Source organism: Doryrhamphus excisus, chromosome 7 (assembly GCF_030265055.1).
Source record: "Doryrhamphus excisus isolate RoL2022-K1 chromosome 7, RoL_Dexc_1.0, whole genome shotgun sequence".
NCBI lineage: Eukaryota > Metazoa > Chordata > Actinopteri > Syngnathiformes > Syngnathidae > Doryrhamphus > Doryrhamphus excisus.
In genome coordinates, this window is record NC_080472.1 from 15397052 (window position 1) to 15413627 (window position 16576).

The following is a 16576-nucleotide window of genomic DNA, read 5'->3' on the forward strand; positions in this document are numbered from 1 at the left end:
CAGCAGAGATGGGCCGAAAGTCAGTGTGTTGCAGTTGCAAGTCTCAAGGAAGTCAAGTCTTGAACTCCAAGTTTCAAGTCAAGTCTCTTCTATGTGCAAGTCCAAATCTAAGTCAAATCTCAAGTCAATACAAAACAGGTCGTGTCAAGTCCGGAGTCATAATCTTGAAAGTTGTTACAGGTCACAAGCAAATTTGACTCTGTCTAGTATTAAGTCTTTGATATTGTCAAATCAAATCCAAAGGCATGCTGCAATTTCACCCAAGAGCTGATTATCACTAACGTTTTGTGAGTAGTGCATGTTAAAGCAATGGCCTTTCATTTGGATGATGTGTTGGCATACAATCAGGACAATAGTGTGTGTTTCTGTTGCCATGGTGACCTTGAGTCACCTTCTGGACCAGTCAGTACACCTTCGATGCTAAAACATCGCCACACACTGTCTTGTATCTCTTCATTGAGTATACCTGTACCCACTTTTTACCGACTATTTCCTCCTCTTTCTATAGCACCAATTGATTTTCCTCCATCATCCGCCTTTCCATTGTATGTTTTGTGTGTTTGCGTATAGGTCACCTTGTTATTGTCAAGCAGGCTTGCTTTCCCGGAGTGTGAAATACAACTGAATTTCTCTCTTGTTTTTCTTTAACAGGATTGTCTCTGATGGGTATCAACAGCACGGCAGAGGCATCTCTCAAGGGACCCTTGTAGGTCAGCTGCTATTTTGGTGCCACAAATACACACATAATTACACACACACACACACACACACACACACACACACACACAGGCTACATGTTAAGGTTCATTGCAAATAGTTTTTATGGGATATTGTGGCCCGTTACTCTTTGTCACCCATGTTTCACAAGGTCAAACATAGAGTCCAAATCAGTTGCCATGACTACATAGTCACCATTTAAGCTGTTTACACTACAAGGTTTGTGCCAGTGGGCAGCCAGACAGTGTAATCAGTCCTTATTACCCCTCAAAAGTCAAATTACCATAGATAGACTGAAGCAAAATATTGGCATACATACTGATGTTAAATCAAATCTTAATTAAAACTTCCCATAAACACATCAATGATGTTGTAGTTGCACACAGGGCCGATATATTATGTAATAGTTTGCTATGCATTTTCTTTTATATGCTGTGTTTGTCAGACTTTTGCATTTTAAGGACTGTGAATTTGTACTGTAACTTATTGGGACACAAGGGGCTAGAGGGTACACAGGCTAAATGGTCAGACAGGAAAATGACATATGGCGGTCTGGGAGAGTGGAATTGTTTACTTGAGGGAAAAAGCCGTCGGCGAGAGAAGCCGACAGCTGAGACAAAAGACATGTCTTCAGAAAATAATACATACAAATAAATACAAAATAATATATATAAAATAAATAAATAAAACAAACAAAAAATAAAAAAATATATATAGTGAAAATAATACAATATTTACAGGTTAATAACTACATTATTTTAAATGTAATATTCCACAGAGAAAAGCTTTCTTTTCAGATCTTCCAGAATCTGCACCAATTTCAGCTATATTTTCTTGGATTTCTGTTTTAATTTATTTCACCCGGGCACGCCCACATAAGGAAGTCACAGGCTGGATGGAGTGGTGACTTCGTACTGTGAAGTCACAGAGAGCCGGTGTTAGGGGAAAAAAAATTAACCGAAACCAAACTTCTTTCAGGGCTCATTTCCTAATCTGCCAACCTCATTATCTGAAACTTTGACATAGTTTAACAGGAGAATACAACAGTCTAACTGCATTTATAGGTCAGAAAAGTGGAAAAAGGCATAATAGGTCTCCTTTAAACATTGCAATTTGTCAAGTCGGGTGAGAGAGGCCGACAAGCACGGCGACAGTAAACACGAGGTGTGAGTTATGGATGTGTAGTGGGAACATATGGCTCCTGCCAGGCCGGATTTCTGTGGTGAGGGACCTTGAGGACAGAACAGGAGAGGAAAGACCCACATACCATCTGGACAAGGGACAAATAAAGTGGAGGATGGAATTAGTCATGTGAGGGCAAGTACAGCTACGGAACAATGCCACGCCAGTTGAGAATAGTGACCTCACGGAGGAACTCAGACAGGCACATTCTGTAGTGTATAAATTTAGATCAGACAGATAGCCCATCCTGTCCTCATTTCTTAAAAACCACGACATTGGTATGCTTACATTGGCATTGCATTGTCGGACACATGGGTTTCACTCCTCGTCACTGTCCAGGAAACAAGGCCAAAGCCTCAGAATGGAGCCCCTGAGTTTTAATGTCCACTTGATGCGTCAAAAATGAGTGAAACTGGGCTACTTTCATAATGGGGTCATCCTCTCAAGAGCTGGAGTGGTCTGTCCAACTTCTAGGTCAGCATGCAAACTTTGATTGTGTTAGTCACAGTGTAAAAACTACCTGGGGTCCTGAACTTTCAGACCAGTACCACGTCTTATCTGATCATCCAACACGCTTTGTGTCCATTCACAGCGAGTCCGTCAACGCAGGTTATTCTCAGCTTGGAACAATTCAGACAACCTGAGGGATGTCTAACAAATATGTATGCTGGGCGGGGATCCCATATGCATCATATTTGGTGAATAGCTAAGGTTATCTACTTCCTGCACAGAGCCAGCGCAGTCACCATAATAGCATGTCGCCGCATGACTACATACAGCATTATCTGTGTTTCACACCATCACCTTTACATAGGTGTTGAAACTCGCCAACAAAAGCCACCATTTGACCGCAAACTCAACCTGTTCCCATGATTTCAAAGTATCAAAAAGTTGGTCAGAGTGTGCCACCTGCTTGCTTCCCACAATGTGTACTGTGACACAGTGGGTGGCTTGTTTACAGACGCGTGGGCACTGAGGAGCTGATGGCTTAAATAGATACGCCACGCTGATGTAGGATGTGCGCTCTTTTGTTTGCATTTAAAGAGACAAACGGCCCAAATACGCACATGCATTTATAAACATCTGTGTACAGCACCAGTCAGCTCCTAAGTGCTTGGTAACAAAGAACAAGTTCATCCAAATGATCTGTTATAAATACAGTGTGAGTAATATGCAGCCAGTAAGCAGTAATAGTAGTGATAGTAAATAGATATTAAGATTATCTGTCTTCCAATATATGCAGTAATAATTGCTTATTCGGTTATAAAGAATCAATAAACAAATGAAAACATTACTTTACTTACTGTAAATAATAACATAAGTTCAAACCGACACATTGTATGTACACAAGTACAGTAAACCTCGGATATATCGGATTCAATTGTTCCCACTGGTTTTGTCCGATATAAGCAAAATCCGTTATATGCGTATACCGGAAAATGTCCGTTTTACATATATCGGATTTATATTCGGTATATGCGTAAATCTGATTTTATCCGTTATAAAAAGGCACTTCCTTGACTATGTTTCCAATGTACCTGGACTGGGCAATGAAAAGAGACGTAAGGTCATGAGAATTTAACTAACTCTGAGCATAACAAATTGTTAATTAAGCTAGGCCCTGTTACGCCCGTCAAGCCTACGTTATTTCCAATAGTGAGGTTAAGATCTCATTCAATAAATCCCAGGGTGTTTTCTGGCAGCATTTGCCAGAATAACCCGGTTTTGTCGGCATTAAAAATGTCCTCTGCTTTAAAACGTCTCAGAATGTCAGCTAGCTTCGGAGCGCACGATGCGGCCATCCGATATATGCGAGGGAAATTTAATGGAAGTGCATTGGAACGGGACTGGAGATTTTGTCCGAAATGGGCTAAATCCGTTATGAAAAATCCGATATATGCAATGAATTTTTATTGGAAATGCATTACAGAAAAAACGGTTCTTTTTTATCTGTCCGTTGTGAGCGAATTTCCGATATATCCGAGTCCGATATATCCGAGGTTTACTGTAGATATTCATTTTCTACCGCTTTTTCCTTATTATTCATAAAACTAACAAACATTAGAATTCATTGATAGATATATAAGATTACATTTCTATTATTTTTTTACTTCTAAAATAATACATGATTTCAGTAGAAATGATTAATACATATGGCTGCACAGTGCGTGAGTGATTAGCGCGCAGGCCTCACAGCAAGGAGACCAGAATTCGATTCCACCCTCTGGCATCTCTGCATGTTCTTCCTGTGCATGCGTGGGTTACTCCGGTTTCCTCCCACATTCCAAAAACATGCTAGGTTAATTGGCGACTCCAAATTGTCCATAGGTATGAATGTGAGTGGGAATGGTTGTTTGTCTATATGTGTCCTGTGATTGGCTGGCCACCAGTCCAGGGTGTACCCCGCCTCTCGCCTGAAGACAGCTGGGATAGGCTCCAGCACCCCTGCGACCCTTGTGAGGATAAGCGGTAGAAAATGAATGAATGATTAATACATCGTAAATGCAGCAAAATAAATCCAAACAATACAGTATTGTATCTCACCTCTGTCAGAAACAGTTTTCTCACATTATTAAAGAAACATAAAAGGGATGCCAGTCTTGCCATTGGTAATCTGACTCCCTTGCAGGAAAAGAGCTATTGTGTGTGGCAAGCACTCCCGCCCCCTAAACACACACTGTATATACAGTATAGTATCCACATTCATGTTGCACTGCAGTGGGAGCATCATCTGTCACCAAGGGGCGACAGATTGTCCTCACGGTGTTCCTTCAGGTCCCTTTAGCGACACTCAATATGCCCACTGACACACATATACAACTCCATGTCATCAAATGGACCATAATCGCTGTACTGTAGTGTCTGGTCTGTATCTTCTACAGTAAGCACACTGAGCTGTGATATGATTGGAAAATGAACTACATGCACAGATGAAATAGGAAAAAAACACTACCAATCATAAATAACACATCAGTGTGGCTATATGCACGACGTGGTGAGATCAGAACAGCATTGTAGTGGATTTAAGCAGCACATCAATTAAACATCAAGCGCATGCATCCTATGGTAATAATCAAGGGTCTTTTTAGTATCAAAGTGCTGCCCGGGCCTTTTAAGACCGTCATCCATTATCAAGCATACAGAGCAAACTGTGTGAACTTCCATCTCCCACTTCTTCAGCACCTTCCTCTTGTTTGCATGTTTAAAAAACCTGCAGGCATCCTAACTTGTCTGCTGCTGTTTTTAATTCTGTCCCTCTGTGGAATTGTCTCTCTGAAGAGTAAGACAGCGGAAAAGGAGAAGGAAATAGAACGCAGGTAGTTTCATTCCCCTCCTCCTCTTTCTCCCGGTGCCTGGGTTACGGCCAATTAGGCCTATTAGGAACAACAAAACACAACAAAACCCGGTCGGCGAGCAGGCAGGCAGGTAGTTAACGGTGGGAGGAATTGTTATCTCTCCCACCAACAGGAACAAAGAAGATGCTCTCCAGAGTGCCGGAGCAAGAATTTATACCTCCCGGTGTTCTCAATTCTACAATTAAACTCTTTACTGCAATTTCCAGGTGGTTGGCGGCCCCTGGGGGGGGCTCGCGAAGCACAGCCGAGAACATAATACCCGCAAAACGGCACGTTATGTAATTAACCAAGTTTGAGACAATTGCTTAGGAGTGCATGCACTTTGCTGCACTTAAACAAGACTACTCAGCTGGCGTATTGATTTAATTAATCGCATCCAACAGATAGGTTATCTTTCTGTCCAACATTTTATTAATTCCTTCCATCAGTCTACCTGTCGGTGGTAACTACATCTGTATCCACAGCTGCCCTGACGTAGTCTGGCGGACATCTGGCTGCCGAATCACGCCTACGGCCTCCACGACCTCCACCAAACATTCATTTAAATTCATACTGGGTGGATTGAACCGCCACCTATAGTGCAAACTCAGTTAGTAGTCAAATGGACCCAAATATTCCAATTGCGTTCGGTTTATTTGCTCAAACTGAAAGAATTGAACCTTTGTATACAACTCATTCCGAAAGAAAAGTGCCAATCCGAATGAACATATAATCGGATTCACAAGGGTGGAATATTCCTTTCCCCAATCCGATTGAGGTATCTTGTACCTGCTCAAACGGAAAGTTGTCATGATGCGTTCTTCTTCGTCTTGTTTTTCTTCTTTAGTTGTTTATTGGCGGTTGGCAAGCAGCTTTTGGAATCTAAACCCTTCTATACTTTATTCACAAGTCCACTTTTTCTTAAAAAAGAAAATATATATCTATATAAAACATGTCCCGAGTTTAATTGTAAAATATTAGCAAGATTGAATTGGATCTTTTCCTGTTTAAATTTATCCCGGGTGCGTTCTTTCAGCGCATGCTCAGATATGACGTAACACGCAACTCGAGACCTTCTTCAGTTTTAAAAATGGAGGCGATCAATCGGCACTGGACTGCTGTGGAATGTTTGATTTTGATCCAAACTAAATTTCAAGACTGGACGAAGGAAAAACTCGCAATATGGAGTTATTCCAACAAGAAAAACTCAGGGAAGCCGGTATGACGTGATGTTTCCGCTTTACTGAGCATACCCCATTGGCTATTTCTGTTTGTAGAAATTTCTAGAAATGTTCTATTTCTATTTATACTACTTCTTTTTGATTATAGCGGCGCATGTAGACAAGAGATTGGAATATTCCTTTCCATGTATACCATGTTTTCGGAAAAGTCATTTGGAAAGATTCCATTTGGAAAGAGGAAAAACTCCTCATGTAAACATGGCTAGTGTCTATCTATGTAATCCAGAAGGTCCTACAACTAAAATGTACTCTCAGCAGATCAAAAATTGCAAATCCAATTAATTTCTTCTGGACACCCCAAAATATGAACACATAAGTTTTATAGTTTGAGTGTCATCAACAGGGTGCAACAGAGATACTGAAAGACTAGATAAGTGAAACGTATTGGTCAATGCACACACACACACACACACACACACACATACACATACACCTCCTAAATGACAGCATTAAAAGTAATCTTTGCCACTGGACTCAATTGGTCTCTTGTAGACAGTGTAATAACCTAGCGCAATTTAGCAAGAAGCAATTTTTGAAACAAGTGGTCTGACATGGCCTTGCAGTGTATGCATCCTCTACCTTCTCGTATCTCCGACACATACTGTACAATCCAGACGGTATAGTGACTTTGCGAGCATCATTGGGTGGCATCATCAAATAAAGACTCTGGGGGAAGAGGGCAGGGGGGTGGTAAATGAGATGTGACGTCTCATATTAGACTCCTCACTTCCCATTGAGCTGACACGTTCAACAGAGGATCACTTTGTGGTACTTTAATATCTGACGGGACGTGGTTAAATTCATACAATATCAATGCACCATTTTGCATCAGTTGGAGCACTTATCTCCTTTCTAATCAAAACGTAACATCCTTCTTTTTGTCATTTATTTTCTTTTACTTTTTGAGTGTGCGACCTATTTTTCTTAATTGGAAACAAATGTGTTTCAATTGAGGCTGCTTTTTTCCCCCCACAAATTGCGTGCTCAATATCGAAGCTTTGAGGAAAAATGAAGGCTGAGGTGTGAATGTTTTTGTGGAATCCAAATTACACACACATTCATGATATAATACCTGCAAAAACTGTTTACTGTTATGACATAGGTCCTTAAAAACAACATTATGCAGAGTTTCTTGTTAAATTAAAGCGACACAGTTGTAGAATATATTTATCCTTTTTTCTGAAAGACTAGTGTTATTGTTCACGTGAATCATCTCCTCTCATCAAGTGTGTGTGTTTACCAAAACAAGGGTTCTCTTCACTTTCAATTACACACAGGGAACACCTTTGCCGCTGTGTGTGTTGCATGTGTACGTGCACAGCCACACATTTGTGTAACCTGTGTGTGTGTGAGATTGTATTTATGTACATAGTATGTGTGTCTGTATGCTCCGCAAGGCCCTGGGGTCACAGGCAGCTTGGTGACAGTGCAGATGGGATAACATATGACATGTGAGTGACTGAGTTTGTGTGTGTGTGTGTGTGTGTGTGTAGGTCTCGGTCCATCTGGGCTCCCCTCTGATGGGCCAGGACTCCCTCTGCTCTCCGCTTTCTATCAGTGGCCCACAGGGGAGCCAACAGGATGAGGAAGAGAGAGCTTTGCTTACCTTCATCACTTCCACCAACTCTATGACTCTTTCAGGGCATGTTCGATTCAATTCTGGTGTATTTCATTCAACATATGCTCAAGGAGGACATTCACTCCAATTCCACATTCTAATTCTAATAGGATCATCAGTGAAAAGTAGCCCAGAGAGCTCAGACCTCTGCCAAGGCTTGCCTACTTCCGAATCAATTAGTGAATGGTGTAGTATCTTTGTTGTTAAAATACTAAAAGTGAGTTTATGAAGAATTTGTTTTGCACTTGTAGGAACCAAATGAAACCAAATTTTTAAAATGTATTTTTCGGCACTGACTTAAAGTTTTACATTTGTAATTACTGGTCATAACAAAAGTAAGACTATTTGATTTTGTTAGCACTCTAAACAGAAATATAAACAAGGTTAAAGAGCCCGTGGTGACTAATCAGGCGGGCCGTTGTGATAATGCTAGGTTCTTGTTTATAAACAAAAAATATACATTCCCGTAATATAAGTATACATAGATATATTTGTTATATTTCAATAAATAGCAATTGATCCTTTGGTTGAATCAAATGTCTGTTTATGACAATGCACACTGTAGCGTAGAATAAACGGGCTTCCTGCCATGTCTTAATTAGCTTGGGCCGTAGCATGTATTTGTGCCAATCTGGGATAGACAATGAAATATATATTTGTGAAGCTAATGTGCTTAGATGCCAGCGTGTTTGACCTATTTTCCCTCCAGCTTGGCAACTAAAGCATAATTAATTTTCACATGTAGACAATTCATCGTACTTGGTTAAGGTGTTCCGGCAAGGTGATATTGATATTTTAAAAAGCTGCAATTAAAGTACAGAAAAGCCACTCTTTGCTGCCCCCTCCTTGCTTTACCTGCAGTAGGATATCCATGTCATTGGTGTGGTTTTGACTAGAGAAAGTTCATGTATGATTACATGCTGTGTGTACTGTATCCTTTCTGAAGTTTAATTGGGTCATTTTTTGTGTTCAATCCAATTTATTTTCCCCTGGCATCAGCCTCTTGTTGCCGAGCCAAGAGTTTTTTGGATTTTGCCACAGAGGCCAGACACAGAATGTACAGGACACACTGTGCATCTCTGACATTGTGCATTGTGTCCCCCATGAGACGTGCCGCACGCTCTCATTCAGGGGATCCAGCTCCACTGCGATCTCATGTGGCTGGCCAGGGCCGAGTTGCGTTAAGGGGAGGGGGGAAAGGCTGCGGGATTTGGACTCCGAAATGTGGAGGGGTTGGAGTGTGTGTATGTAGTTGGGATGAGAGGCGGACAGCAGGGAGCTGGGCAGTCAGTTTGTTCCTGTTCCATCCGTGGGATTGGCGCCAGAGCTTGGACAGGACTGATGGAGAGGGAGGGAGCAAAGGAGCAGGAGTCCGAGGATTGTGGATTTAGAAGTCAGACGAAAAAATGGGAATCACAGAAGTAAAAAGGTCAAAAAGCTTCCAGATGACTTGATGAGGCCTGGATAACGTAACTTAATTAGTAAATTAATTCGTAACTTCAGACCGCACAACTCCGCCAAAGATGAACAAAAACGATGTCTGTATTTGTGTTTGTGTATTGAGGACTGTTACAAAAGTTTTCCTTTCAATTCCTAGTTTGGATGCCAACTTTGCCGACTAAATGGCCTTCCATACCAACAAAAACGAAGCCAGTGAGCACCAGCAAAGAAGAAGTGGCAAAAAAATGGCTTAATTTCATAAGAGAGCGAACCATCATCATGATTACCGAGTACCTCGGCTTTGATGCGCTACGTCTGACTTCCTCTAAGCCCGAGGTTCCCAAAGTGGGGAACACATACTCCCAGAGGTACGCCAATTGTCATGGGGGCACCTGATTTAAATTATGTAACAGTTAAAATTAAGAAAGATGATATGAAGATATGTTTTATATCTTGGCTGCTGAGTGGTTAGCGTGCAGGCCACACAGCTAGGAGACCTAGAGCTAGGAGAGTTCAATTCCCACCCTCGGCCAACACGCTCTCACTGTGCATGCGTGGGTTTTTTCCGGGTACTCCGGTTTCCTCCCACATTCCAAAAACATGCTAGGTTAATTGGCGACTCCAAATTGTCCATAGGTATGAATGTGAGTGTGAATGGTTGTTTGTCTATATGTGCCCTGTGATTGGCTGGCCACCAGTCCAGGGTGTACCCCGCCTCTCTCCCGAAGACAGCTGGGATAGTCTTCAGCACCCCCTGCGACCCTCGTGAGGATAAGCGATATGAATGAATGAAAACTTATTTCTTATATAAACTTATATTTATAAAACTTACTTAAACTGCAGACAGTTTGTCCTTGGGCGCAAAATGTCTCCTTTAAAGGTTGCCAATCACAGAGATCCCAAATGCCGGACAGTGCCATTTTTATTCTAGGTTGCACTCTCCCATTGACATTACAGCGAATAGCAAAAATATTTCAATTGATTTATTCTTCTTGGACCATGTGCCACCCCTTTACAAAGAATTTTTGACATGATTGTGTAATCCTGCTAAATAACTAACCAAGGCACAGCAATCAACACATCATCTTGTACGATTCATGCTTGGCGGAGGTGATTCAATCTTCTTCCCCTTATCTGCTCTTTCCCAGTCTTTCTATCTACAGTAGCTTTCTCCACTTCCCTTAAGCATAATGTGACTCCCTGTCAGGTATTGCTTGACCTGCCTGGTGATAATGGATGACATTATTTGGAAAAAGAGGAAGTGAGGGGTGTACAGGAGGAGGCGATGAATGTGTGTGTGTGTACTGGCTAGGGATGGGGGGTGTTGGAGGGAGGGGTTTACAGGGGTGTACATTACCATATCAAAGGCATACTCTGCTTTTCTGTCCTAATGGTAATTACACTGCCCACAATTGGCGCTCACTGCTCCGATCACAACAAGGGGGAGGAAAAAAAATCTGAAAATGGAAGGAGGGGTATTGTAGGGAGGTGTGTGCCCGTGTGTGTGTGTGTGTGTGTGTGTGTGTGTGTGCGCGGTGGATACTATTGGCTGGGGCTTTCAGGTTATGTTAATATTGCTCATCTATTTAATTAGGTGCTGGCTTTGTTTACATCTTTTGGCCCCCTTCTAGGAAAGACAGACAGTGGGAGAGAGGAAGAGAGGAGGGAGCGATTGAACGAGTATCAGAAGAGCGCACCAGAGAGAGAGTGTGGAGGGAAAATAGGAAAGTGATTCCCGGCGCTGGGTGCTGGGCTGGCTGCAGTGAGGTGCGACTGCACCTTTTTAAAGCCTTAATGAGGTCCGCTGTGGATGGGCCTTTGATGGGCCTCCTAGCGCCGCCCATCTTGTGCGGCCTGGCCTTTGAGAAGGAGCTGCAGCCAGATTTAAACACTGATTGCCGCTCGTCTACCTTGGCACGCTGCTACAGATTGACGGTGTCGGCTTTTACAGTACAGTGGACAGGATCACTTTCAGGTGGCTGTTTTATTTCACCCAATCAGACATAATACTGTTCAGGTAATGTTTTAAGAGACGGGCGAGCTGGACCTCAGCTGACCTTGGACTGGTCACCACCATTCATACTTATAGACAATTTCGGGGTTGCAATTAATGTTATTTGGAAATGCCCAGCGGAGAATCAGATCATCCATCCCCTAATTACATTTTTAAATCAGATTAATCACAGTTTTCACTGTATTTTATGAACAATAATATAAATGACAGAACTGGCTGAACAGTGGTTTAGTGGTTAGCGAGCAGGCCTCACAGCAAGGAGACCCGAGTTCAATTCCACCCTCGGCCATCTGTGTGTGTGGAGTTGTGTGGGTGGAGTTGTGTGTCCGGTTTCCTCCCACATTCCAAAAACATGTTAGGTTAATTGGCGACTCCAAATATAGGTATGAATGTGAGTGTGAATGGTTGTTTGTCTATATGTGCCCTGTGATTGGCTGGCGACCAGTCCAGGGTGTACCCCGCCGCTCGCCCGAAGACAGCTGGGATAGGCTCCAGCACCCCTGCGACCCTCGTGGGGATAAACAGTAGAAAATGAATGAATATGTGACAGGACATGATTGCCTATATTGATGTATAATGTATTGAATGTAGTGGAGTATGTTTTAACAGCTCCAAATGACCTGAAAGTTGAAGTCAAGCTAAAACATACTACACACCATAATATCATTTGTCTCTTTGCAACATCCCTTGCATGTGTCTTCCTCTGAAGTCAGCTTTTGGCTGGAATTAGCGGTACCTCTCTTCGCTCACACAATCAGATAATATACTGTACCTCCTCCTCGCTCAGTCTGGGTACGCGGAGAAATTAGCCTCCCACTTCATCTACTACTTTAGTCTGCCATGGTATGATTGAATTCTTCCTTCGACAGCGTCCAGTGTGTTCAGACCTCTCCCTGATAATGAACCAGATCTCTTGATCAGCCTGAGCAGCCAACTGGTGTCCCTTGTTGTCTTTTTGTGTGCAGAATAGAAGATTACTTGAATGAACTTTGGCGTCCAGTGGGCTGAAGTGTCAGTGAATGCACCTCGCGGTATAGGGCGGTGGATAGTGAGGAAGTGGTATTCTGAGGACATGTTTGAAAGTTGGCTGTACATAACGTATACAGTGTTGGGCTTGATGTAAGCAAGGAATAAAGTTCAAAGTTCATCTGTGGGATTACTATACTTGCCTCGGCCCCTGTTAATAACAGGGAGATGAAGCTTGTCATGATGCTAATGTGTTAATTGCACAATATATTGGGCTTTTCCTTGGTGTTTAAGGTCAAATTCTAAGTTGCTCAACTGTCCAACCAAGTTTGAACCATACAGGACTGAAAGACATGAGAAGCAAAAGTTGACGTCATTTCTGAACTCCATAACTCCTGGTTAATTGTTGCATAGAGGTGCTTCCATTAGAGGTTAGTCATATATTTGTTGTCAGTATGTTTGTAAATATCCATAAATACGAGATTGCATTTATGCGTGCAGTTATCCTTCTTTAAAAAATGCTAAGAGAGCTTTTCAAACAAGCTAGAAAGTACACTTGCCTTGCTATTCAGGTGTGGATGAAGGGCGAGTAGGTCAGTCAAAGTAGACTGAAAGAAGCAAGGATGTGATTTCTTCTCAGGTTGAGGTTAATAAATGATGGAAAATTGACAGAAAAGGTATAGTGGGAGGTAGAGGACTTTGTGTCGCACTGAAAAGTGACTTTCAGGAGTGCGAGCGTAGCAGAAGAGCTGTGGATTCATTTCAAGTGGAAAAAGGAGTGAGAAGAAACAGGGTGAAGAGAGGGAACAGCCCACATGCTATCACGCTGTTTTTAATAACGGTGTAGCGGCGACCCGAGGCCTCCACGTCCACGCAACGGCTGTGCAATGTCTGCCCGGCGTCTGTGCCTGCACACAAAAGGGCTCCCGTCCAAAAGTCAAGGCATTCTGCTCTGTCTGTCACCTACAGTGCTGCACAAGACCTGTGCCTGATGAAATGACGCATTTACCACCTGAACTGTACGATACAGCTAGCCATTGTGGTTCATAGAGTACAGCGCCACACCATGCCGTCCACATTGACCAGACTGACGGTAAACATCATTTTCAGGTGATTGCTTAACGGTGCTGCAACTAGTTGCTGTCCGTGTCTCCTGCCTGATCAGCTTGTAATTAAACACTGATAGAATGAGAGCTCTTAAAAAGTGAAAAAAATCTTTATTACACCGGGTGGGGAGTTATAAATCAATATAAATACAATTTAGTATTTACAGTAAGCCCTCGTTTACCTGGGTTTATTGGCTCCGGACCCAATCGTAATCAGTGAATTTCTACAAAGTAGGATTCCTTATTTATGAATGAAATACGTTTGTAGTTAGAGCATAGAAATCCTGCTTTCTACCATCTAAATATGGTTTTTAACATTATTAGCCCTCTCGATGTGAACTAACACCCCCATAGTCACCTTTATACTCGTTTTACTCAATGTAATTGACATAATTAGCTAAAATAAGCTCATATCAATGTGTGCATGTTTGTTGCTATAAATGTGTACTGGAGAGCAATGGTGGGTGGACAGGAAGTGGCGTTTGGGGGTTCAGATTTGAGTTTTATCTTACGCCCGCACCAATAGCCCGTGTTTTTAACGAAATCCCTCAAAGCATTTAGTGTAGTCGTGCCTCACTACATTGCGGTTCAAATATTGCTCCCTTTCTCGATTACGGTTTCGCAAAAAAATAATGAATGAATAAATGATTAGTCAAAAATGATTGAAAAACAAATCATATGTCCAGTGACCAGGATACTACGTCTGTCAAGATGAGACATAGATTACATTACCTAAACACTGCATGATGTTAGCTATGCCAACATACGACATGATCGTCAAAGGAAAGTTTTTCTCCTATTGCGTGTGGAAGTGGTAGGTTTTGGGCATCTTACTTTGTTCTTCCTCACTCATTTTAACATTCGTAACATAAATTGAAGACTAACTAGTTAGCTGAGTAACTGGCGGCGGATGCGCCTATGTTCCTACGGTGATCTGTAGCCAGCACAATGTGGTGTAAACAAAGAAAAATAGGATAGGTCATTCATTCATTCATTCATTTTCTACCGCTTATCCTCACAAGGGTCGGGGGGAGTGCTGGAGCCTATCCCAGCTGTCTTTGGGCAAGAGGCGGGCTACACCCTGGACTGGTCGCCAGCCAATCACAGGGCACATATAGACAAACAACCATTCACACTCACATTCATACCTATGGACAATTTGGAGTCACCAATTAACCTAGCATGTTTTTGGAATGTGGGAGGAAATGGCAAAGGGTGGAATTGAACTTGGGTCTGTGAAGCCTGTGCTCTAACCACTTTGTCCACTGTGCAGCAATATGATAGGTCGTAAAGTAAATATTCAATTTATTAATATTGAATGCTACTTTGCGGAAATTCACCTGTTGCTCTTGTCCCATTTATGCAAATAAAATTAAACAAACTGGTTTTAAAAAAGGGTTTAGTTCTTTTTTTATGCAAATAGATTAGAATGGAATAAAATAAAGCACATTAAAAATGTGTACTTAATATACTCAATATTTCATATTAATATATGGATATGTAACATATTAAACATATTCAATTATACATGGAGGGCGGCACGGCGGTCTGGTGGTTAGTGCGCAGACCTCACAGCTAGGAGACCAGGGTTCGGTCCCCGCCCTCGGCCATCTCTGTGTGGAGTTTGCATGTTCTCCCCGTGCATGCGTGGGTTTTCTCCGGGTACTCCGGTTTCCTCCCACATTCCAAAAACATGCTAGGTTAATTGGCCACTCCAAATTGTCCATAGGTATGAATGCGAGTGTGAATGGTTGTTTGTCTATATGTGCCCTGTGATTGGCTGGCGACCAGTCCAGGGTGTACCCGGCCTCTCGCCCGAAGACAGCTGGGATAGGCTCCAGCACCCCCCGCGACCCTCGTGAGGAAAAAGCGGTAGAAAATGAATGAATGAATTATACATGGACAGAATGTAATATGAGCAAACATTAAAACTTTGATGCTTCTTAAATGTCAACTTATAATGTAATTAAATCAAAAGGCATGCTTTCATGCATCTAATGGAGAAGAACACGAGCGCCCTGACCTCAAACCCAGTAAGCATCTTTGAAACTACCAACAGTAGATTGTACATCCAAATAAGCAGCAATTCACACAGGGACGTACAGAAAAAAATGTATAGATATGCATGCATTTACGGTGAATCATAGTACCTTCAGTACAGATACAGATACAGCGTCACTCTTCATCATATTTGTATCATTGACAGTCCAGTTAATTCAGTGTGGGCTATGCCGATTAATCAAATTTTACAGTGGTGCATTTTGTGATGTTATTCAGTTTGTTTTCATTCAGTCATTTATTGGGGTATTTTTATGAACAGCAAATAAGGTCCAGTAGGAGGCGTAGTCAGCACAAACTGCTGTCCAATGGCCTGTCACACACACACACACACACACACACACTCACTCCTCTTGTCTTCCTCCTCTCTTCACAGTATATCAAGTGCATCATCCTCTCGCACCTCACTTTGCCCTCGAGAACAGCGGCCTGCTCACACTCAACACACACACACACACACACACACACACACACACACACACACACACACACACACACACAGTGCTTAAGCACGACAGCACCCTCATAAGCGAGATAAGGAACTTGTGACACTGAAGTGTCCGGGTCCTGTCACACTGCTACCTCGCCTGGAGCACATGTCCTTGGTCGTGGAGCCTAGCGAGGGAATGGAGGGAGGAGGTAGTGGGAACGACGAGTGGGAGGGGAGAAAAAGGCGACTATAGGAAGGGGGAAAACAAGAAATGTGATAAAGATGCAGAAGATGAAGGCAGGGAGAAGTAGCGCAGATGGAGCCGGAGAGAGAGAGAGAGAGAGAGAAAGAGGGAAAAAAGAAGGAACGAGAAAGTCATAGAAAGGCAAGCATCCGTGCCAGCCAGTGACTGTTGTTTTTCGGTACATGTTGTCGGCTGGCGCGCCACCAGTAAGCACGAGGCGGATGC

General features: G+C 42.5%; 1 protein-coding gene across 5 annotated transcripts in view; it reads left to right on the forward strand.

Annotated features, from left to right (window-relative positions):
* sox5 (SRY-box transcription factor 5) overlaps positions 1–16576 on the forward strand; it is a 176473-nt gene that overhangs the window by 28440 nt on the left and 131457 nt on the right. For 4 of the 5 annotated variants that reach the window (XM_058076812.1, XM_058076813.1, XM_058076811.1 and 1 more), the window contains one exon: positions 652–706. In XM_058076812.1, the coding sequence (XP_057932795.1) occupies positions 663–706 (44 nt within the window). In that variant the 5' untranslated portion in view covers positions 652–662. Of the gene's footprint in view, positions 1–651; positions 711–16576 lie in introns of all 5 variants that reach the window. The other variant, XM_058076816.1, reaches the window with a different exon arrangement.